Genomic DNA, 25,372 nt, shown 5'->3' on the forward strand with positions numbered 1-25,372 from the left:
ATGGCCTTTTCCATAATTTGCATCTTCATTGATGTGCTGAGCTAAGAAAGGGTCGAACTTAGAGATTAGCTCTAGAATGCCAAGATAATTGCCATTGTGTTTCAATCCAACAGTCTCATCTGAGCCACGGAATGGCAGACCACGCTCAGCAAGAAAAACTATGGTTTTAACGACGCATCTGAGAACATTCTTCCAATAAGCACGAGCTTCCAAAAACTGATTTTCCATTTGTGTATCAATTCTGCCACTTACTTTCTTTCGGGCGTGGTAGCTGCTGGCGATGTATGCTGCTCACTCATTGCATGATTGATAATGTATGCAGTATTCTTCCAATCATTGAAGCCTTTGCAGAACATTCCCCACTTTTTGGTATGAGAAAACAGGCTGCAATAAAAACAGTACACTTTCTTCTTAGAAGGTGAATAGATGAGCCATTTGTTTGCCAATCTGTTTGTTAGACTTCACATATTCAAACATTGACTTGGTCAGGTAACAATTCTGATTGGTGTACTCTTGCTTTGTCAATGACAAGTCAGCATCTAGATTCTGGCATTTCTGTGGGCCCTTCTCTGTCCAATATGCAATGAGATCTTGAGAAGTCACGTCCCACGTGCCTGGATCGTTGGAGAAGGATATTTTTGTCTTACTATCACTGGGAAAGTCTTGAGAGGAGCAGGGTGAGACTGCAGCTAGAGAAGTCACAGGAGGCTGCTCCTTTTCATCAGACGCAGGCGCAACAGGGTCACGTGGGCTGGTATTCGCCTGGACTTCCTCACCACCAGACTTAGCAGGAGGAAAAAACGTTAGGAGCAAAGGAGATCTTTTCAGTACTGCATCTTGTCTTTGCCGTCTGTCTTTGGCCTCCTTCAATTTCTACCATCCTCCTTTCTTCAACATGGCTTCTATTGTTCAGTGTAGGCCTACTGTGTACAAAGTTCTATGTTGCTCGGCCCACAAAGACAAAATCACAACCACCGTAAATTGAATTCACAATCTTGATAGATTAATTTGTACAAAGCAATATCTAATGAGAAAAAATTTCTGATGGCCCCGTTACCGTCGCTCAGCTGTTACTTCAGTGTGGAATGGAGGGCCTAAAAATGAGAGCCTAAAGTAGGGCCTAAAAATAGGAGGGCCTAAGGCTATAGCCTTATTAGCCTATGGGTTAATCTGGCCTGGGGTGCCAGGAAATAGTGCTACTGGGCCATCACATAAATTCCATTGCTCTTTTTGTTGGTGCCCTCTAAGCTACAGAATATCCCTGTGGATCTCAGAACATCTGCACATTAGGAGGGTCGTGCTGCCTGCTCATTGTATGGAATAAGGGGAGGAGGGTTGGTTAAACCCCTTCCCCATGGCAGAATAGTGAAGAGTCTCACTGTTGTATATTGTCATAGCCCCTATGAAGCTAGGACAACTTTCATCCCACCCCCACACATAGGGGAGAAAATGACGCGCTGTATTTATTAATAATAATAATAATACCTGGCTCTTATATAGTCTTCAGGCTTTTCCTCCTCAGATCCAGGTTAGAGGTCTTTGTTTGCTGACTCTTCACAGCACAATGGTTCTGGCTGTCATGGTGCCAAGCATAATCTCACATTCACTGTTAATTCGTCTTATTTTTCCAGTCACTCTGGTGTAGCGTTTCAGTGGAATATGAGCATGTGGCTCTTTAAAAACCAGAAAAGGAGCTCGTGTTGCAAGTTGTCAGATAAATCATGTGGCAAGACATGAGTTGCTTTGAAGTTATAGAATTTACATCTCTCAGAGGCTGAGTGCTGCATCAAACTATCCAGACATTGCTGTTAAAACATTCATATTTGTACTGATAGTTGTAACTTTAATGTCACTACTATCAGCTACAGTTGTTCCATTTCCTGCTTTGAGTGTCAAGTTTCATAGCCACCATCCAATTTTAACCCATTCATTCCATGTTTTAAACCGAGAGAATGATCTGATTGATTGAAATGAAGGATGTAGCTTGTTGCTGTTGTCGCATGCATGCACCCTCTGGTGGTTTTTTGTGTTAGCACAGACATGCTGGTTTGCAGGAGAGACTGCGTGCAAGGCTTACGTGGAATATCTTCTGAATTAATATATCCTGCATCATTACGTCTATGAAGTGGACTCTCACCCAGTTTTCATTTTATACTCAGGTATATCTTAGATAACCCGGATGCTGTCAGAATGGGATCAGTACTAGATCTCGGAAGTGGATGTGGAGCAACAGCAATCGCTGCTGTGATGAGCGGTGCATCCCAGGTCCTTGCGAATGACATCGACCCCAGTAAGATACCTCTTTCCAAGCCCTGCAAAAGGACATTTTTCAAGCACATTTGAGGAGTAGCATTTCTTTCAGTTGTTCAGAGAAATTCCTGGTTTCAAGTAAAATTAGAAGGAAGCAAAAACGTTACGCGGGTCCTGCCCAGTGCTTCAGTTTACAGCGCTATCGGCAGAGCCGTTCCTGGGGGATGGTGCATCGGGGTGACCGCTCCGGGCGCCACGCTTTCGGGGCCCCTGCGGGCTGGTGCAATTGGCCGGTGCCGCACAGGCGGCAGGTGAACTGCTGGCTGGGGGAGGCTACCCTCAGCCCTGCCCCTTCCACCCGAGGGAGAGCGCGCCGGGAGGGTTAGAGTGCATGGCAGTGCGACTGCAGCCTCCCCAGTCCCAGAGCGCCGGGACGGAGAGCGTGTGGCACCGCCGGAGCCTCCTCCCCTCCCCCAGGAAGGCGGGCGCCATGGCCCCAGCCCGCTGGAGCCCAGGAGTGCTACCAAAGCAGTACCCTGGCAGGGCGGAGTGTAGGCTGGGCCACGCCTGGCTGTTTGGGGAGGCACTGCCTCCCTCAGCCTCCCTTACCTGCCCTCGGCACGGTCGGTCCCGGAAGTGACGTCACTTCCGCCCTGGGCCCCGCACCCCCTTAGGGAAGGCCCTGACTATCAGTCTAGCATCTTTGGCAAACATTAAGGACTAGATTCTGCCATCCTTACTCATGTGACTGAGGCCATGTCTACACTACAGAGCTTACAGCAGCACAGCTGTACCGGTGCAGCTGCGCCCCTGTACGGTCTCTCATATAGAGCTCTGTGCTGAGAGCTCTCCCATCAGCAGCCTGAAATCACCTCCAGTGAGCAGCGATAGCTTCTCCCGCCAACATAGCGCTGGGCACACTACCACTCATGCCGGCATAATTTATGTCGTTCAGGGGGGCGGAATAGTCACACCCCTGAGCAACAAGTTTTGCCGACATAAGTGGTAGTGTGGACATGGCCCAAGTAGTACCTCACTCTGTGCTCATGCCCATTGAAATGAATGGGAGAGCACATTTTCTAACGTACTGTCCCTAGCAAGAAGACCCTCCAGGGGAAGTGGGTAGTTTAGTCTCTATGCCGAATCAGGCCTTGACCTCTCTGCCAAGCCTGCCAATTTAAGTGTTGCTTTTTGTGTTGTGGGCACCAAGTCACTAGGAACTGGACTGCAGTGGAAGCCTGTCTCGCAATAGATCATAGGATTAGCAGGAGAACTGGGTTCTGTTTCCAGCACTTGCATTGAGTTGCTCATTGACCTTGGGCAAGTCACTTAACTACTCTGTGTCTAGTTTCCCTGGATGTAAAAATGGGGATAATATTTATCAGACTGGTGCCATGAGGCTTAATGTTTGTAAAGCTCTTGGAGTTCTCTGGCCAAAAAGGAAGTATGAGTGCACGGTAATTTTACACACACCTCTATTATTTTTTCACAATTGCCCTTGCTACCATCTGTCATGGGATAACAAGTATAAGTCATTAACAGCCTGGATCATGTCAAAATTGGTGATGCCTTTAATGTCTTCTGCGGCATTACAACTTGATGCAAAACTAGACCTGTGAATTTGCTCAAAGCCTCTTGTAACAATAAAAAAGTGAGACTTAGTATGTTATTTCAGATTTTTCACAGTCACCTTCAAACCTGACAGATACTTGGATGGTGATTTCTTTTATAAGAGATGTCAAAAATCCTCCCTGCCTGCCTCGCATACCTTGGCAAGTCTCTGCTTCTGTTTTCTGGCGATCTTGCCTAAATGTCTGCGTTCCCCTGGTAACTTGTGTATGCAGCTTTTTAACCACAGCAGTGCTGTATCTGACCTCAGCCTTGTGTAACACTCAGCATACACCATTGGTTAGCGGCTAAATGACTTCACCTAGAAGGTCAGTCAACAGGTGAACTTGCATTTATGAACCTTTCTTTGCTGATACCTTTTGGTAAAGAAATAGTTCTGTTCTCTCCAAATTCTACTGAAAACAATCTATTCAGTTTTTATCTCTATATTATCTTAATCAAATATTTTTTGTATCTGTTTTGAAACAGCTTATCACCTCTAGGATGGGATAAGTCTCGTCCTTAACAATTTGTTCTTTTCATACTTAGGTCAAAGAAAGCCAGACTCAATTTCTAAAGTATGTGCAAATAATCCAAGTTAATATTTGAAAGATGACTACTGATTATGACTACCAAAGCGTTCCCCACACTCTTCAGTCTGCTAGATTACACTGCTGTGGACTTGTAACAAAAAAAAAGTTTAATCATCAAGAAATTAAAGTTAAAGCAAGATTACACACGCATGCTCCCCTCCCTGCCAACACACACAACTTCTAGAGGAATTTAAAAATTAACACATTTTACATAGAAAATGTAGAACTACATATTTATTCTTTAAGGCTTGATTTATTTTCAAAGTGATTGATTTTGAGTGTCTCAGTTTTGGGGTGCCCAATTCGAGACACCTTAAAGGACTGATCTGAGTACCCATCTTCTGAAATTGGGTCCAGTCACCTTTGAGCATTTAGCTCCTGATTCCTAACTTTTATGCGCTTTATTCAGCACCTAAGTGAGTGACCTGATTTTCTAAGGGGTTGCACACCCAAAATTTTGACAACTGGCCTGTGTTTTTAGTTGCCTTACTTAGGGAAAGAGACTAATGAGATTTATTTTATGGATTTTATTTTTGAATAAACCACACTGATACTGTCTCTATCCCTGGGGTAAACTCTGACTTCTGGGAAGTTACACCAAGAATGATCTGTCCCATGTTTACATGTTTTGATAATTATTTTCTGATTATGTGGCTAACAGCAATTTACATGTCTTATTTTTACTTGTTTTCCCCTTGGCACCCTTTATATTTGATTTATTCTTATTAATTTACTTAACATTCTTGGTTGACTGGGGAGAAGGTATTGTCTCGTGGCAAAGGCACTGAACTGGGACTTGCACAAGTGAGTTCAAGTCGTGGCTCTGCCACAGTGTCCTGTGTGACCTTGGGCAAGTCATTTCATCTGCGCTGTGCCTCAGTTCCAATCTGTAAAATGGGGATAATACCTAACAGGGATGGTATGAGAATCAAATTCACCAGTGGTTGGGAGGTACTAAATTACTACCTTAATGAAGGCTATATAGATACCTAGTAGAATAACACTGATATTTAAGAGATTATCCAAACAAAGAATTTGTGAAAATATTAGAAGAGTTTACCACTACAGATGGCTTTTAAGTATAGAATTCTAAATCACTTCTCATGTATTTTGTGCTTGTTCTCAGTTGCAGGAATGGCCATGGTATTAAATTGTGAGCTGAACAATGTGAACCCCTTTCCTATTCTAACTAAGAACATCATTGATACAGAGCTGGACCACTGGGACCTCATTGTTTTGGGGGATATGTTTTATGATGAACAACTTGCAAACAGTCTTCATCGCTGGTTGAGGAAATGCATCAGTATCCATGGAACTAAAGTGCTAATTGGTGACCCTGGGAGGCCTCAGTTTTTAGGCCACCGCATTCACAGTCAATTGCACCAAGTGGTAGAATATTCACTTCCTGAATCCACTAGGCAAGAAAACAATGGATTAACCTCAAGCATTGTCTGGAGTTACCAGCCCTGACCTCTCGGTTTCTTCAAAAACTGGATTTAGAAGAAGTATGGCCTTTAAAAAAAGAAATCTGTTCTGTGTTTATAAAGTACGAAAATGGAACATTTGGGCAGATCCTCCCCTGGTGCAAACTGCTGTAGCGCCACTGAAGGGCACACAGTTATACCAATTCACTCCAGCTGCGAATTTGGCCCATCGTTTGAGAGAAGCCTTACAGGCAAATTCCACTCTTAGACATGCAGATGCCCCCCGCCCTGCCCCATTGAAGCCAATGGAAGCTAAGTGTGCGTGTTCAAAGGCTGAACAGGATGTAACCAAAGAAAATAAAGGTAAATGGGGAGAGGATAATAGAAATTCAGTGTAGCGGCATGCAGCTTAGTGGGCTACCACAGAATGTTCCTGCTCACTGCTGCACCAGTTGATAAGAATATAGTTTTCAATGTCTAGTGAAGATAAGTTTCAGAGTAGCAGCCGTGTTAGTCCGTTTTCGCAAAAAAAAAAGGAGGACTTGTGGCAATTTGTTAGTGAAGATAAGTGTGTTGAACTATCTGGCTGCTTCACAAATTTCCTTTGCTAATTATGAGGCTATTTTGTCCCAAGAAGTCACAGTTTTATCCAGCAGCACGTGCCTGCAGTTCCTCTGGGGGATTTAAATCTCCTTCCTGTGTGTAATCCAGTTATACATACCCTGGTGGATATAGCATTCTTGTGAGCTTTCTGTTCTCTGCAACTAGGATGTATTCACGAGAATAAAAATAGCGTAGTCCTGTTGATGTACGTGTTAATAGCTCTGCAGACGTCCAAACAGTGTAGCACTAGCCCTTTTAAGACCAGTGCATCTGTACTGCATCAACTGGCCCATATTAGGCTTTAAAAGAAGGCACTTGGGCCTGAGAAAGAGAGACACCAGGTGAGTCAGAGCTAAAAGCTGCAGGAAGCAGCAAGACTGTCAGAGTCCCCTGGCAGGAGAGACAGTGAAAGCCTGAGCAGTGAAGGGGAAAAGTCCCCTGGGGATTGTAGCTCAGGGTGAATTGAGGAATTGGGCTTGCTTGTTTTTTGTTTTAAGTTTGGTCAATAAAACTGCCCCAAAAGAGCCTGTGGACATGGCAGTGGATCCTAAACAAGCTGGAGAGAAGACGGGCCTCGTTACACACGTCTTCTGGATTGTGCTTAGGGTGAAAGTAGAAAAAATGGGAACACCATGTCTTGGGAGCGTTGGTAAATTGTGTTCCTCTTTTAAATGAGCTCTCCCATTGACCTGTGGTAAAGTGGCTTTAGGCATGACATCACTACTACTTCCTTGCATTAATCCCATCAAATGGGGTCTGCTTTATGAGTCCTCTCCCTCTGAAGTGCTCTGTTCAGTACCATGTCCTGTATCATACTACATGCTATCCAGTCTTCCTTTATGACAGCCACCACTGCTTCTTGGGGCGGCCTCAGTCTTTGTCTTTCAGTCTTGATCTCTTGGACTCTCTCACCTATGTCATTGTCACAGCTGCACTTTGCGAGACCAAACCTACTGTGCCTGCACCCCCCCCCCCCCCGACCTCATTTTCTCATGTATGGATATTCCTTTGAGCCTGCATACACATTCCTCACATGGTCTTTCTTGCTCCTCCCCACTCATCCTTCTCAGCATTCGCATTTCTTCTTTGTTGCCCAACACTCGTTGCCAGGACAAGCCACCATTTTATAAGCTGTGACTTTTAATCTTGCTGGGTCTTGGCACGACACTTCTTTCCTAGGAACTTTTTTCCCAGCCTGCCTCTCTAGATTGGGCCTTTGAAGTCTGCAGCTACTTGATTTTGCCAAATTTAAAGTGATAATTCTGCACCTGGTAAGAACTTCTGTGTTCCCTCTCTTATGAGTGAAGAGCTGGCAAATTCTTATGTCAGAAGAATCACTTTGTCAGCATACAAGTGCTGCCTTGCATAGATCCTGCAGAGGCAGGAACTTCTGGCCAGAGATGAAGGGGCTGGTTCCAGGACCATGTCTGGCCCCTGTTGCCTGATTTTTAGAGATTAGTAGATTGTTATAGGCTCTCCAATTGATCTGACCAGAAGATAGGAAGGTTTTGTTCTAGAATCAGGCTACACTGCGTTCTATATCTTGTAAGGACCCTTTGGGGGCCTTAAACCTTGGGGTGCATGGCAAGAACACTCACACTGAGGACAAATCAGCCTTAGAAACTTTTATTAAAATAAGTGAAAAGGTTATCAAAGTTCCAAGCCACAGAACCAAAAGGAAATAGTACATTTCTGGGAGTACCTTGCAGAAGTTCCTAGATTAGCATACTCACACCCTTCCTTGGGGACCTGGTGGTAAGAGACGAAGGACCAGCCTCATCCCTGGAATGCCAACTGAGTCTGATGTTCCAGGTTCCTGAATGCTCAAGATTGATGGTGAATAATAGAGCGGAAGGGTCATAGAATCATAGAATATCAGGGTTGGAAGGGACCTCAGGAGGTCATCTAGTCCAACCCCCTGCTCAAAGCAGGACCAATCCCCAATTAAATCATCCCAGCCAGGGCTTTGTCAAGCCTGACCTTAAAAACTTCTAAGGAAGGAGATTCCACCACCTCCCTAGGCAACGCATTCCAGTGTTTCACCACCCTCCTAGTGAAAAAGTTTTTCCTAATATCCAACCTAAACCTCCCCCACTGCAACTTGAGACCCTTACTCCTTGTCCTGTCATCTTCTACCACTGAGAATAGTCTAGAACCATCCTCTTTGGAACCACCTCTCAGGTAGTTGAAAGCAGCTATCAAATCCTCCCCCGTTCTTCTCTTCTGCAGACTAAACAATCCCAGTTCCCTCAGCCTCTCCTCATAAGTCATATGTTCCAGACCCCTAATCATTTTTGTTGCCCTTCGCTGGACTCTCTCCAATTTCTCCACATCCTTCTTGTAGTGTGGGGCCCAAAACTGGACACAGTACTCCAGATGAGGCCTCACCAATGTCGAATAGAGGGGAACGATCACTTCCCTCGATCTGCTGGCTATGTCCCTACTTATACATTCCAAAATGCCATTGGCCTTCTTGACAACAAGGGCACAGTGTTGACTCATATCCAGCTTCTCGTCCACTGTCACCCCTAGGTCCTTTTCCGCAGAACTGTTGCCTAGCCATTCGGTCCCTAGTCTGTAACGGTGCATTGGATTCTTCCGTCCTAAGTGCAGGACTTTGCACTTATCCTTGTTGAACCTCATCAGATTTCTTTTGGCCCAATCCTCCAATTTGTCTAGGTCCCTCTGTATCCTATCCTTACCTGCCACTGTATCTACCACTCCTCCTAGTTTAGTATCATCCGCAAATTTGCTGAGAGTGCAATCCACACCATCCTCCAGATCATTTATGAAGATATTGAACAAAACCGGCCCCAGGACCGACTCTTGGGGCACTTCCAACTAGACATGGAGCCATTGATCACTACCCGTTGAGCCCGACAATCTAGCCAACTTTCTACCCACCTTATAGAGCATTCGTCCAGCCCATACTTCTTTAATTTGCTGGCAAGAATACTGTGGGAGACTGTGTCAAAAGCTTTGCTAAAGTCAAGAAACAATACATCCACTGCTTTCCCTTCATCCACAGAACCAGTAATCTCATCATAGAAGGTGATTAGATTAGTCAGGTATGACCTTCCCTTGGTGAATCCATGCTGACTGTTCCTGATCACTTTCCTCTCGTGTAAGTGCTTCAGGATTGATTCCTTGAGGACCTGCTCCATGATTTTTCCGGGGACTGAGGTGAGGCTGACTGGCCTGTAGTTCCCAGGATCCTCCTTCTTCCCTTTTTTAAAGATTGGCACTACATTAGCCTTTTTCCAGTCGTCCGGGACTTCCCCCGATCACCACAAGTTTTCAAAGATAATGGCCAATGGCTCTGCAATCACAGGTCAAAAGTGCTCATTCTCAAAACCTGTTACATCTTGCCTGAACTGATTTCTGTTTGTTACTTCTGTGTTTCTGCAGTGTACTCTGTTGAAGGGTTCATGTTTAGTTAATCCACCTGGAAACAGTCAGGGCACACCCTGACTGTTTTGTAGAAGCAATGCACACATTGCTCTATCCAAGGACAAGGACTAGATATGAACCATGAGAAGTTGATTAAAAGACAGTGACCGTGGGAAGCTTTTTTAGCCTGGGCTCAAGGCCTGAGAACCAGGATTGTAGTAGATAAAAGTTGGTAAACAAGTATATTAATCAACGTCATACATTCCTTTGTGTGTCTTTTTGCGGTAGAAGTACGTAATGCATAGGGGGGAGAAATATAATAAAAGGGGAAGGTGGAAAGCTGGGGGGCAGCAGCCCATTTCAGCTGACCAGCCTGCTTGCTTGCATAAAGCTGTGTTCTGTCTCATCATTGAACCGCCACACTCTGTGGTCACTGTTAAGCCTCGACTTTCTTAGGTAAACACATCTAGTTCCCCAAAATCTCAAAGGGTGACTGTTAGGCCAGTTATATATGCCAAAGGTCACAAGCCTACTTAACCATACTTATGTTAACTTCCTTAAGATAATCATGCAGGATACAGGCCTGCAAGTTCCTTGCATTACAGACAAACAGACTAATTCAATACAAAAATACAAGCCAAATAAAATAAAATAATCAAGCTAGTAAATGAAGGCAAAATATAATAAAGCAAGCCAGCAAATTAACCCTATAAAGCAAGTCAGCGGCTTAAACCTATAGGCTACACCCCTTCCTGACAGCTCTAGGGGTTTGTCTACTCTACCGCTTAAGTAGATGTAACTTAAGTTGCTCAGGGGTGTAAAAAGCGAGTGCCCCTGAGTGACACCCGTTATACCAACGTAAAGTGGTGTCCACACTGTGCCATAGCCATGGAAGACACCCTCTCGCCGACATAGCTTCTGCCTCTCCTTGAGGTGGAATAATTATGCCCACAGGAGCGTGTTCTCCCATCAGCATAGCATGTCTTCACCAGATGCGCTACAGTGGCTGGTATAGCACACTAGTGTAGACTAGCCCCTAAGCGTCTCCAAGGACGGGACCCGATCAGTGAGTAAGAGTCAGTGGACATACTCGCTCGAAGGGGAATCTGATATTTTCAAAGAAAGCCTAGCACTATTGAGCAACCGTACGATAATAAAACTATTGTGCAAATACAGTGGAGGAACAATGATCGGAGCAGGAAATGGACCTTCTGTTTCAAGCTCCCACACAGTGATTACTGCAAGTTTAAAAAAAGCGGTGAAAATATTTGTCATTTTGATAACCATGCTGTCTGCGGTGGGAGCATCTGCCAACCTGACACACTGTTCTGGGAGGTGTGCTGCCTGCCAGGACCCTGTGTCTGAGATATTATGGAAAGGTTGCTGTGGCTCACCCATTGCTACCCGCTGCTGCTCATCCACCTGGGTACTAATAATACTGCCAGGTCTGTCCCTGAGCAGATCAGCAGTGACTACAGGCCTTTGGGAGCTAGACAGAAGGGATCAAGGGTGTAGGTTGTATTCTTGTCCGTCCTCCCAGATGAGGGTAAGGGCCCAGGCAAGGGCACACACATCCTGAAGATGAATGCATGGCTCTGTAGATAGTGTCAAAAGGAGGGCTATGGCTTCCTCAACCATGCAATGCTGTTCTGGGAAGAAACAGGGGGCCACCTGACCAAGAAAGGGAAGAGCATCTTTGTGCACTGACTCACCAACCAAGTGAGAGCTTTAAACTAGGTTCAAAGCCCACAAGTAAATATAAAAAAGTGATGTTAATGGAGGTTAGTTGTTGGTGGGACATGGAAAATTACAATAGGGCCATAGGAGCAAGAAGAAGGAAATCAGTGGGGGAAGCTGCTCAACATCTCAGATGTCCACACACCAATGCAAGGAGTATGGAGAATAAATGGGAAGAACTGGAAGTATTAGCGTACATAAGCTAAATTATGACTTAATTGGCATCACAGAGACTCAGTGGGATAAATCTCATGACTGGAATATTGGTATAGCGGGGTAGAGCTTGTTCAATAAGGACAGGCGGAGTAAAAAAGGGAGCAGGTGTAGCATTATACATCAAGAACGTATACACTTGTTCTGAGGTCCAGAAGAAGGTGAGGGGCAGACCCGTTGAGAGGTTCTGGTTAAAAATAAAAGAGGTAAAAATAGAGGTTAAAAAATAGATGTCATGGTAGGGTTGTCAATAGACTACCAAATCAGGAAGAGGAGGTGGATGAGGCAGATCTAGAACAAACAAGAGAAATATCCAAAACTCAAGACCTGGTGGTAATGGGCGATTTTAACTTCTGGGGTTATAGAGGATCACAAATTGAATGAGAGTCAACAATCTGATGCAGCTGCCAAAAAGGCTGGTATAATTCTGGGGTGTATCAACAGGAGTGTTATATGTAAGACGCTGTAGGTAATTGGCCTGCTCTACTCAGCACTGGTGAGATCTCAGCTGGAGCAATTCTGTCCAATTCTGGGCGCCGCACGTCACGAAAGATCTGGACAAATTGGAGAGAGTCCAGAGCAGAGTAACAAAAATGATAGAAGGTTTATGACAAATGGATGAAAAAACTGGCCACGCTTAGTCTTGAGAAAAGAAGACTGAGGGGGCGACGTGATAGCATTCTCCAAATATGTTAAGGGCTGCTATAAAGAGGACAATAATCAATTGTTCTCTACATCCACTGAAGGCAAGACAAGATATAATGGGCTTAATCTGCAGCCAGGCAGATTTAGGTTAGATGTTAGGAAAAACTTTCTAACGATAAGGGTAGTTAAGCTCTGGAACGTGCTTCCAAGAGGAGTTGTGGAATTCCCATCACTGGAGGTTTTTATAAACAGGTTGGACCGTATGGGGAGATGTCAGCAAACCAGTAAAGTGCCCGAAACCACTGTGGCTTATTGCTAAAAGCAGCCAAGTCAGCAGGCTGCAAATTGGCCATTCAGCAGTCTCAGCCCGACCAAGCCAGGAGGGGAGGGAGTTTTGGGTGCCACAGAAAGGGCAGCTTGACCCTGCGTCCTTCCTGATAAGAATTGTGTTAAAGTTGCTGATACATGCATTTTAGAAAAGCAGGATGTGCCCCATGTCTATTAGGGCTTCAAGGCTGCAAACTCTGGAAAAACCCACACCTGGTTAATCAATAATCAGAAGGAAACCTCTTGCTGACCACTGAAACTGCTTACTTAAGTTTCTTTTAAGGGACATGTCGTTCTATTACTAATGAAATAAGGCGAAAAGTTTGAGGTAGTTGGACTCTTTTGGACTCTCCCTCTGGATACATCTTGCGGTCCCCACCAGCAGACGGAAGATTTGGCCAACAGAAGCCTGCCGCTGTGTCACTCGAGAGCCACCCTCAAGGGTTGGGGATGTTTTACTAATCTGTTGCGCACGTGTGTAAGTGCTTGAGACTAAGTAAAGTTTAGCTTTAAGTGAAAGCACTCTTTTGTTGTCCTGTTTGTGCCAGCCATCTATCGATCGGACGGCCATGTCTCCCTTGATTTATTTCCTGACACCACCTCACACAGAGTAAAAGTTACCAAGAGCTTTGGGTTGAAAGAACCCTGGGTAACAGGACAAACCCCTGTCAGGGATGGTGTTTATTTGGTCCTGCTACAGCACAAGGGGCTGGACTTGATGAACTCTGAAGGTCCGTCCCTTGCAGCCCTACATTTCTATGATTCTGAACTGCTTTCAACTGCTTGGAAGTATACAAAAATGTCAATACACTTAAGCAACCTTTGAAAAAATACTTATCCAGCCCATCTAATTTAAAGGATTTAGTTTTCAATACAACACAATTTTTTTTTGCAGTGCTCCTCTCCAAAGTGCATAACCCAACACAACTTATCATAAGTAACAACAACTAGGGACAAAATAGAATATGAAGAATTAAACTAAATCTTCATATAAGTGCAGACAGTAGGCTAGGTTTCCATCCCCTCCCCCCCGCCCCAAAACACCAACATTTGTATACACAAGTATTTTATAGTGTAATCGCTGATCTCTGTTCCTGTGCAATGTATTAGTTACACAGGTTATGGAAGACCATGTTCAGTTCAATAACTCGCTTATATGTAACTGAGGGAACAATTTTTAAAGTTTGTCGCCTAAATCCCTATTTATTCACCAAAATCAGCACTAAGGCCTTGTGTACAGTGGGGAGTTGCTCTGATTACAGCCATTGGCATAGCTGCACAGGTGCCAACCCCCCTACTAGTGTAAGCAGGTAAAGTCGCTATTTGCACTCGGGCAGCTATACCCTTGGCTGGACCAAGATGGCTATAATTGGGGCAAATCTCCACTCTAGTTAAGTGCTTCGACGTCTGAATCTACATTTAGGGCCCTATAGGCACATGAATTTAAGTATCCAACCTTGAAAATGAGTTTCTTCCTATTTTGGGGCCTACTGATAGTTTATTGCCCTGCCACATGGGATTCCTGGCATTGATCTGGGCACCATACTCCCTGATGGGGAGGGATGTGCACTAGAATTGCCTTGCAATACATCCTGTGTGACTGCTGCAACCGATTAGGTTGCAGCATTTTAGAGCAGTGAACCGCAGCCACTGGGAGCTGCGGGTGGCCGTGCCTGCGGATGGTCAATGTAAACAAACTGTCTTGCGGCCCGCCAGCGGACTAACCTGACGGGCTGCATGCGGCCCATGGGCCGCAGGTTGCCCACCACTGATTTAGAGGCTCAGCAGGCATGAGAACCAGTAAGGCACAAGGATTGGTCCGTCTCTGCTTGCATAAAGTAGTGCTCCCTAGAAGAATGAGCAGCTGCAGTAAGGAGCACTAACCGCTGTGAGGCTGCTATTCTTCCAGCTACTGAGCCAGGGAAGAAAGCTGTTATACAGAACCCCAGGATGGCAGTGAAAAGCCACCAAAGATGGGAGCTCCTCAAAGCTTCAAACAGAGGAGGAGCAATCTGCAAAGGGGGTGAAAACATTCCTTTCCAGTGGGACAGAAATGCTGCGAATCTCACAATAGGTTTGTTTGAAATTATTCACCATTCTTTGTTCTCATAGTGGGGCATGGAGTCATGTTAAAGGAAGATGCAGCTTATACTTGCTTTTAAATTTTGCATGCAGATCTGTTATGGTCTTCTATCATCTACCTCTAGTGTTTGACTTGGCGATATCTTGTCAACTTGTACTGTGTACAAATGCCTGCACGCCGAGATGAGCAAAGTCTCTTTCGAGGACACCCCCCCGTCCTGAGGATACTACTTTGACAGGGCAACACATTTTATTCAAACACACGTACGACCGGAGCCCGATCCTGACCTCTCACCAAGTTTTTAACCGAGTAACTCCATTGAGCCTCAGTGGAGTTATTCTTGATTCAAGCCAACGTCGCATTTAACAGCATACGTGCTGTGCTTTGGGGCGTATAAAAACCAAATAAGCTCAAATCAATGCCAAAAAGAGCAGCATTAAACGTATCTTAAGGAATAACACCTCAAGGTGAACATAGCTGGGCCTGTGGAAAACGGCAGCTACGCAGGCGGCAAACTGCGACTACTGTTTGTTAGGCAGAACATGCTTGTTTTACTGTTTCTGTCCCCTACTGTTGGGATGACCAGACAGCAAGTGTGGAAAATCGGGACAGGGGGTGAGGGATAATAGGAGCCTATATAAGAAAAAGCCCCAAAAATCGGGACTGTCCCTATAAAATCTGGACATCTGGTCACCCTACCTACAGTCACCTGTTCTATCCACCTGCTGTATCTAGTAATAGATTTAGGTCCCAATCCTGCAAACACTTATGCACGTGCTTAACTTTATGCTTGGGATTTCAAATGAAAGTTAAGTGTTTGCCGGCAAGCTCTCCAGGGTAGGAACTGCCTTTTTACCATGTCTGTACAATATCTAGTGTAATGGGATGCTAGGCATTACTGATTATTGCCCTGGGCCCCAAGGCATTACTGTAATACAAATCATAATAATTTTAAACTATTTTTTTAATGAAATACTGTTGGAGAATCAAAACATTGTAAGGTCATATTAACTACATATATTAAGTAAGAGTTAAGGCCAAGCCCAAACCTGCTGACCACTAGGACAAAGGGCCTATTGCTAAGATAAGATCTATAGTTAAGTGGACCAACCTCTTGGCAAGGTTTAAGAATAATATGTAATAATAATGTTAAGTTGTGTGGCCTTTATTAAGAGTGGATAATTTAGTTGTTTAATGTTAGCGTACTATCTGGTTTAAAATTGTCAATGTGTCTTTTAACTAAAAGTAAAGAAAAATGGATGCTTGCAAAATATCAAATAATAGGATGCTTGAGAAAAACAAACTATTGTGCACCCAAATCATCCAGGGCGCAAGAACAGATACATTGAGATTAACAGGAAACATCTGGATAACGTGAATGGGCAAGATAAGGAGTTTATTAAGCATGAACTGCATGTGATTGATTTGAAGGAACCAATTAGAACGGTTTTGTATAAAATGAAGCATGTACATAGCATGAAATATATTAAATATGGACAAAGGAAAAGAGTGATTAGATATGGGCATGCGTGATGTAGGGGTTATAAGCGTATAAAAGGATGTGAAGTGTTAAGAATAATTGGAGCAACACAGAACCCTTCCCAAAAGGCAAAACTTGTCTAGCCCTGGTGATGAAAGAAACAGCCGACTATGCACGAGGACAGGGGTCTCCAAACTTTATGAGATGAGGGCCATATTAGATTTTTGAAGGGGCTTCGCGGGCTGAAGCGACTGTGAAAGACATTAAATATATGCAAACTATATGCAAAATCGTTAAAAACACAACACTACTCTACTCAGCTGGTTGGGACTGTTTGGTTCTATTAGTGCTGTAGTTAAAATGTAACCATTATGAAATTGTTAATTTCCATCTTCTTTCCCCCATTTATTGGAGATGTAATTAAGCATCTGGCTTGTATTTTTACTCTAAGGCAGGGGTCCATGCCTGCTCGGCTGCAGCACCAACTCTCCCCAAATTGGCTACCCTTTCGTGGGGACACTGGCTCCCGGGGGCACTCACCCCTCCGCACAGCTCAGCTGTGCTGCCACCCAGCATGAGCTGCTGCCGGCGGCTCCTCCCCCTGCCTACTCAGCTGTTTGCTTCGCCCCTGTTGGTTGGAGGGCCGGACAAACGGAAGCCCCGGGCCAGATCCAGCCCATGGGCCGTAGTTTGGAGACCTCTGCACTAGGACTAGGGAACTGAGCACTCTCTGATCCTCTCCTGCTTTATCTGTTTTACATATGCTTTGTGCTATAATTAAGGCGCTAATATACTGCCCTAAATTTTTTCATAAAGCTTCAAAATTAATTATTCTCGTTAAATTGGTGTGAACTGTGTTTTTCACCCAAAAAGATGATCAGACTTGTGATGTAAAGAGAGCCGTTGCTTTAATTACAGGAAATATCATTTCACAGGGTATTGACAGGCACACCTAAGACATGAAAGGACTTGGATGCTGACAGAGAGCTCTAGTAGAAACAAAGAATGAAGGAATCTGGTATTACTAGACAGTGGATACCAGAGAGAAAGCTGTTCCCCAGAGATGGTTGTTTCCTGAAAAAGCTGTACCATCTGGAAACTTTATATACAAATCAATAAACAGTCCATGTCACTTGCTTAATTTTGTTTGGTCCAACTAATTGCTCTAAGGCTTCTCGGGAACGATCTGTAAAAAAAGCACAAGAAAAACAAACGTTATTAATTGTTTATAATGTACACAGATACTGTGCAAACAAAAGAATTTTGTAATACAATCAGATACAGGAATAATTTATTTCTTCATATTTGTTTAATTTGCCATTAGCACAAAATATGGATTTTTTTTTTGTTTGCTCCATATTCTGGGAATGGACATTTGAAAAAAAATCACATTTCAGATACTTTTATATCTGTAATAGTTCAAAATTGTGCAGTTTCTTCTTTATACCTAATAATAATAAAGCACCATCAAGAACCAGACTCTAGACTACAAGGATAGATGTTGGCAAGGTAGGGTTTTTTTCCTTTATTATTTAATAAATACACTCAACTACCCCTCAACCTATTCAGTACTAGTTGGCCTTTTTTTTTTGGTAGGCATCTGAATAGCTGTGGGTCTTGAGGTGGTTTGAAAGAGAAGAGCGTAGTGGCCTACAGATCAATTCAAGAATAGCATCCCACATACAAAGGGCAGCATGGCAGAAGGTGTGAAGTTGGTTATGGGAGGAATGAACCAATGGGCAGAGCAGGCTATCATCTGTGGTGGAGAGGAGAGGGCAGAGCGATAAAAGAAAATTCTGGGTAAGTAGTGAGGAGCGGAGTTGAGAAGAGCTTTGAAGGTGAAGACAAGAAGCTTGAGCTTGATGCAGAGGAAAAAGGAAAACCAGTGGAAGATAGAAGAGGATAGGGGTGGGAATGACACGATCAGAATGATAGGCAAAGATGATAACCTTAGCACCTTAAAAGGCTTTTCTGGTGGACTAATAAAAAAAAGATCTGCTTTTTTCTATGTTTAAAGTTTAAGTAATTCCTGGGCTAAGGCCAACATTGTATCACTATTTAACATTCATATTGTGCTAGCAGGTTAGGGCTTCATTGTTCCAGGCACCATACAATGGAGAAAGTGATAATCCCATGATAACCAGAAGGCCACATAGCACTAAGAAAAGAGCACCACCTTCTAATTTTTAAGGTAGAAACTCAAGAAGAAAATGAAAGGACCAACAAAACAATTACAAATTGAATCCAGCTGAACCACCTCCAGGGTAAATCCTAAGGCCTCGATAAAAGAGAACACTTAAGCCGGTGTTTAATTTTAAAGTATCTGTTTAAGCGCTTTCCTGAATGGGGGCTAAGATACTTTTCGTCTGATCCCCAAAGAAAACTGCTTTTTCCATCTTTTCATTGACTCAATTCAGTTCACATTGCTGGAATGACCAATTACTCTTGCACCCAGGAGTGCAACCATACTTTTCCTAAGGAAGATGCCCAAAGCTCTCCCTCCCCAGCCCTGCACCCAGCTCCACACACTGCCCCCCTGCTGCTCCCACACCAGGCTGAGCTCTCCCTGCCTCACACCCAGCACTGAGCTCTTACTCAGAGAGGTGATCAGGCTGAGGAGCACCAGCTCCAGCAGGGGCCAGAGGTCTGAGAGCCCCAGATCCCTTCCTCCTTCTGCATCTCCACTTCCCCAAAAGCCCAGATCCAATCTGCCTACCCTTCACGGGACTGGGGGTTCCCAGTGCCCATGGGTGCTGGAAGGACTGCAAAGGTGGTGGTGGGTGGGATGTGGGGGATGAAAAGCAGACACATGAGGCCACAGTGATACTCAGATTTGGTCTCGCCACCCCTCCTTGGTCATGACAGATGTGTGGCTGGGCCAAATTTCCAGCTCCAGTCAGGGGACAAGAAGAGGGGCTGCCCACTCCCCAATGCACCCCTGCCTGCATCATCAATTCCAACTGAGTTTATTCATAGCTTGCTAAGTGTTTATTCTTGATATTAGTTTTACCAAATGCAAAGCCACTATATTAATGCACAGTTAAAAACTGGCCTTTTCATAATCACAAAAGACTCAGGAAAGACAAAGTTATAGGTTCCCAAAGCAGCTGCAACAGTCCTCTTAAGCAGCCTGAATCTCCTCTCAAACTAGCACAACTTCAGTGGAGTTCCTCCTGATTTGCATCTGTGTGAAATTAGAATCTGGTTCTGCACAATGTATTTACTTACCAGTTTCTACAGAGCCAACCACTGTGTGAGGTGGGTGGTACATGGACACACCAGATAGGTCACATATGAAAACTAAGAACAAATGGGAGGTGGCATAGTCAGGTGAATAGTGGACTTGATTGGGAATCAGAAAACCTGATGTCCTATTCCCTGGCCTGCTTGGGGATCAAAAAAAGTCACTAGGGGGATATCAACCGCTATTGACACCAATACAGTTTCAGCTACATATAAGGACTGGAAACAAAGCTAAGACAAATCAAAGAGAAACTCATTAAACATGAAAGCCTTTTAAATAAGGTATCGATTTTGCACAGTAAATTTTCAGAGCAGAATGGCTCTTTAAAACCTACTACTTTTGCAATCTCTCCACCAATGCTGTGGCTACACCAACATGTGCCTGACCTGTTGTGTCTTGGTTTTGTCTTTGTTCAACTGCCAAGTCTCAGAGGCAGGAACATTGCCTTGCTGTTTTGGAAAAACCCTTGTATATTTACATCACTATCATTAATAATCATTTGTTATTTGTTTTCAGGAGCATCCACAACTTGGTAAGTGCTTTCAAGACAGAAAAAAGGCACGCTCCTTGTGCCATATGTTGGGCTGACTTTGGAGTGAATACTTTGCTGGCTACCTGCTTGATTTGACTAACCTGTTATCAGTGGGCATCCATGAAACAGCAGAATATATATCGCCGGACAGCAGGTAAGGACAGCTTCCACAGCTACATCTGTCAGAGTCACACAGCGTTCCATGTGGATTTCCTATTATGAGAACAAAAACCTGGTAACTTCTAAAGCACAACTTTTATGCTGTCCATTCTAATTTTATAGATCCGCACAGATGGTGATTATTAGGTTAAATATCCAGCTCTGTAAACTAACTATGAAAATGAAGTCCTTTTTTGTGCACAAAGATTTCTGAACAAACATATATGCACAAAGATTTATAAGAAATTCTTGGTACTTAGGTTGAACCTTAGTGGGTAACTATGACAGTCAGGATCCAGACACCCCAAGAGGAGAACAGAAGGTTTAAACTCCAAAAAAGAGCACTTGAACCAACTGATCGCATACTGTATTATTGTGCTGTAGACTTGTATTGAGCAAGGTCTTTTATGAAAGCTTATAATGTTTTGAACTTGATGATCCTTATGAGGTATGTATACAGACTGTGGCTATGTAGTTGTGTACATATAAAAACTGAGTTCATAAGTTGTGCTGCAACGTTCAGTGCCACCTCATCGTGAGGCAAGTCAGACAGGGAGGGGCTTCCTTCCCTGCCAGATGAGACTAGCTCCAAGCACCAAATATTGTACAACTCAGCAAAAGACAAATGATGGGCTATTCAAGTTAATGGGAAAACACTGAAACAACCTGAAACTGAAAAGAAACCCCAGTCTTGGAAAACTAAGGGTATGTTTGTTGTACCATGGGCACCGTGCTATAAAATTGTTTATATTTTGGCTATATACAGTGTATGTTTTATAGTAAGAATTAAGATATTAGAATAAATGAATAGGATAGTGGATACTAGTATTAGCCATTTTATTTTTATGCCTTGTAAGTAACAGACAGGATTTTGACTGTGTCTATGTTAATTAAATTAGAGGAATTTTGCAAGCCCAGGCCCCAGTGTGGGAAAGGACAGTTACAAAATTTAGTAAGGTCTAATTTATAATGCCTTTCTTGTTCAACATAAAACACTGCTATTTGTTACCTTTTGAAGGTCTCTGCAAAGAACTGTTTGTGTGAATAAGGAATGTATTCATCAGGGAAAAATAAAGCGTAAAGGTCATTTTTGAAGCCAGATGGCCCAGGAAGAAAAAGCGAAGAAACTAAAGAGACTGAAGAAACTCAAAGACGCCAGAGAACCATCAACGCGCATCCATGGTTGAGGAGGGGCAGACTGACGATTCTGGGGTAAAGGCTGGCACCCTTAAAACACAAAATAATTAATTAAATCAAAACCAGACAGAATGACCCTCTCTGAGGTGTTTTGGGCCATCAACAAATAACACCAATTAAGAAGTAACTGGTCACAAACTGACACAGCAAAATCCATAAATTTCAACTACAAAAAGACTATAAAAACAGAGTGCTTTCCCATGGGACTTTGGGTTCATCTTGCCACTACTCCAAAAGCATCAGATCGTGACCAACAGAGCCCGGCTCCCCTCTGCGACCAATCTGGCTGGCCACTAGATTGATCCAGACTCTGAACTGGTAACTATAAACAGCAACTGGCAGGACTCAGACTAAAAAGCATATGCTAATTGCTGTATTCTCAATAAATGCGGCGTGTTGCCATTTCCCCTATAAAAAAGATCTTGTCTGCTCTGTTTAAGCATAACATGTTTATACTTAAAATGCTACAGCACTGTGGTCACACTTCAATGTAGACACTACCTACGCCGACGGGAGGGCTTCTCCCATTGGAATAGTTAATCCACCTCCCGTGGGCATAGGTAATCCACCTTCTGTTGACCTACCGTCGGATTTTTCACTATATCAGATGTAACTTCCGAGTGTAGACTAGGCCTAAGAAAGGAGGGAGTTTTCCCCACTTTGAGTATCTATAGTGGTTGAAGGAAAAAACCGTGCAAGCCATTAAAAGTGGAAGGGATTTGAACAGAAGAGTATCCAGAAATTGAGGGACAGCATGTAGGCTGGAAGCTGTCTGTAAAACGCTGGATCCTCCCTACAGTTAGGAGGTATACTGAAAAACTGTTCAAAGCCAATAGGTAACTTGTATTAGAAAAGGAATTATTAATGTAATTTAAAAGTGTAAAGCTTAAAGTTGCATTTTATGTTTGTTTTCTGCTCTTTTATATTTGTTTCCCTTGCTGTTTCATGTTTTAATCTGTGATTTTTTCTATTAAATGAACTGTTTGTTTTTATCTCAAACAGGTCTCTGGTGTGCAAACTGTATGGAATGTATGTGCCAAAGCAAGCTGGTGTCTGCGGGGCTGGTTTCACACCTTTGGGGGTGACTAACCAGAGGGGAAAAGTCCGAGTGCCTGGTAGTTGAGAACTTGGGATGGATGGATTTGGGGAGGCTTGGGACTGGACAGGCTGTTTGGATCACCCTGCCTGGGGTAACTAGGCTGGTGGAAGGCAGCGTGAGACCTATATGCGTGTGAGCTGGATACTGGTGTCCGGGCTCTGTGACATAGCAGCACAGCATTAGGACACTCAAAGTTACAGGGCAGGCAGTGACATAACCTCTTACTGGTCTGGGCGATCCCCAAAACGTCACAGTAATTAAATGAGGAAATATACATAGTCAATAAAGGAATTCGTATAATCTTATTCTCTATTCAGAATCTACTGATCTGTGAAGAATTGTGTCCAGATGTCCAAAGAGGGAACACTGGTAATTGGCAAAAAATGATGATCACACGTGTTCTGTGATTAATGAAACACCGGTGATTAACAAAGGTTGCCTATTACTAAGACTATGTTTTAGTCACGGGTATTTTTAGTAAAACTCATGGACAGGTCACGGGCAATAAACAAAAATTCATAGCCTGTGACCTGTCCAGGACGTGTACTATAAACACCCCTGACTAAATCTTAGGGGCGCCGGGGTGCTGCTGCGGCTTTTGGGATGGGGACTCCAGGGCGCTGCTGCTGCTTGGGGGAGGGGAGGGGCATGCCATGGCTGTTCCGGGGGTTGAGGGGGCAGCCCGGGGTGTTGCGGCTACTCTGGCATCTCCCGGGGCAAGCTGCCTGGGGCCATCCAAGCAGCAGCCAGTGCGGCTGACCCCAGGGCTGCCCCAGCTGCTAGGGCAGCCCTGGCGTCAGCCACACTGTGACTGCAGAAGTCAGAGAGGTCCCAGAAAGTCATGGAATCCGTGACTTCCTTGACCTCCAAGACAGACTCGCAGCCTTACCTATTACTAAAGATGTGTGCTGTGATTGACAGATGCTGGTCTGATGATCAACAAGGTCCCCTTATCAGCCACATTTTCTCTAATTGATGGGATAATGAACCACGGATTGATTTCCAAGTCAATAAGAGTCATTTGTTTACATGGATAGTTTTGGTAATAATGTATTAGTTACAGATGTCTTCTACAATTAAGTAAATAGAGACACCTAAGAGAGAACTCTCAGTTAAATCAATCATGAGAAAATAATTTCTTTGTTCAAACCCCTTCACAGGAAAAGAGTTTTGAGGCAGTTGAATTTGGAGTGAATTGTGCTGCACGCACTTCTTCGGTTGTCAGATCGGTTTGGTAAAGTACAATATGAGGCTGACTCCAGCTTTGGTCAGAACTGTTGGCTCAGCTGAAAACAGGAAGTTAGGCCAATCCACTTGTGTATTAGCAGATAATCAAAGGAGGCTGTTAAATGTCAGTGAATATGTTTGGTGTTTAAACTTCATAAAATTAATGAGATTCTGTATGTACTGTTTTCATGTACCCGTATCTTAACTTTTTGCATTGTATATGACCCCCAATATCTAAATAATCCTCCAAACATGGAAAAAGCCTTGTGTAATGCAAATAAAGTACTCTTTATCAGAAAGGTAATGCATCTCCGCACTTCAAAGCAATTGGTTATTGTGAGGGCATTCAGAGTTCAAAGACTCTAAAAGCATTCCTCTCTCACTGCTATCTAAGAAGAAATCACGGCACAGGGTAGCTATCCTGTCAGATTGTTCTAGGAGAACGAATATAAGTCTGGATATAAAGGAAATTCCTTCATCTCTGGAATGTTTGGATTCAAACAGGGCAGAATAACGGAACAAGAAGACAGAGATCCCCAGAATTATTCTGGGTAGCCCTAAAAGACTTTTGGGAAACTGGCAGATTACTACATCTCAGCTACCATTTGAAATGATAGACTGTGACTCACCTGTACATATATTTTGCCTGCTTTAACCTTTCAATAACTCTATTTTCTTTTTCTTAGCTAATAAACCTTTAGAACTGGCTACCAGTGTTGTCTTTGGTGTGAGATCTAGGATGCAACTCAGGACTCTTGGGACTGCAAGTAACCTGGAATATTTGTGATGTTAGGTGTAAGTAACCATTTATCACATAGTCCAGCTTGCCTCGGTGGCAACGTAGTATATAAGACTATTGTAGTACTCAGGGATTTCACTGGGTTGGTGAAATTAATTATAAAACATACCACCAGACTGGGGTGTCTGCCCTGCTTTTGACAGTCTGCCCTGAGGTAGGCACTCACAGTTGCGAGCCACTCCAGACAACAGGACATATACATTCATCTGAGTTCTGCTGTATAACTCTCTATTCTATAATCTCTGATTAAATATATTCCAATTAAGCTAATTATTTGGCATCTCCTATTATCATTATTCAAATTCAAACATGCAACATCAGAAAGGACTAACGCTACCTCCAAAGTCTGTTCGGGCCCTTCTTTCAGGGCACAGTTTTATTCTTCAGACGTAAAACTGACAAGGTAACACCCACACAAAGCTATCCTCCTAACCAAAGCAGGCTGCAGCAGCCGACGGGTCTTTCCCCTTGAACAGTCACAGATGAGGTTAGGCCCAACTCCCCCTAAAGGGCCAGCCACCCTGTGACATAGCCTCTTAGAGTTGTTAATTATAAAGAAGAAACTGATTTTTAAGTTTTGAATGCATTCCTATGAATTCAACCAGGCCTCAACTCTTCCTGCTCTGCTGACCCTTGTGTTGCTGAAGATTGCACCTTACTGCAGCTACACTGATGTAAAAACGACCACTGTAGAAAAGGCCTTAGTCTTTAAGAACAATTTTTTCTGTATGACTTGCTTTTTTTATTCCACTTTGGGCTGCT

At 43.7% G+C, this 25,372-nt stretch overlaps 2 protein-coding genes across 13 annotated transcripts in view; one reads left to right on the plus strand and one right to left on the minus strand.

Moving 5' to 3' along the window:
• The window catches only part of ETFBKMT (electron transfer flavoprotein subunit beta lysine methyltransferase), a 31,896-nt gene extending 8,689 nt beyond the window's left edge, over positions 1 to 23,207 (plus strand). For 3 of the 7 annotated variants that reach the window (XM_073321517.2, XM_073321530.2, XM_073321539.2), the window contains 2 exons: positions 2,160 to 2,290; positions 5,578 to 13,825. In XM_073321517.2, the coding sequence (XP_073177618.1) occupies positions 2,160 to 2,290; positions 5,578 to 5,921 (475 nt within the window). In that variant the 3' untranslated portion in view covers positions 5,922 to 13,825. Of the gene's footprint in view, positions 1 to 2,159; positions 5,529 to 5,577; positions 13,826 to 20,113 lie in introns of those variants that run through there. The other 4 variants (XR_012155987.2, XM_073321549.2, XR_013634926.1 and 1 more) reach the window with 4 other exon arrangements.
• AMN1 (antagonist of mitotic exit network 1 homolog) overlaps positions 17,245 to 25,372 on the minus strand; it is a 61,980-nt gene continuing 53,852 nt past the window's right edge. For 5 of the 6 annotated variants that reach the window (XM_073321459.1, XM_073321475.1, XM_073321503.1 and 2 more), the window contains 2 exons: positions 20,231 to 20,342; positions 17,245 to 17,539 (listed from right to left, as the gene is read on the minus strand). In XM_073321459.1, coding sequence (XP_073177560.1) covers positions 17,466 to 17,539; positions 20,231 to 20,342 — 186 coding nt within the window. In that variant the 3' untranslated portion in view covers positions 17,245 to 17,465. Of the gene's footprint in view, positions 17,540 to 20,230; positions 20,343 to 21,335; positions 21,516 to 25,372 lie in introns of those variants that run through there. The other variant, XM_073321468.1, reaches the window with a different exon arrangement.

Source organism: Lepidochelys kempii, chromosome 1, assembly GCF_965140285.1.
Source record: "Lepidochelys kempii isolate rLepKem1 chromosome 1, rLepKem1.hap1, whole genome shotgun sequence".
Classification (NCBI taxonomy): Eukaryota; Metazoa; Chordata; order Testudines; family Cheloniidae; genus Lepidochelys; species Lepidochelys kempii.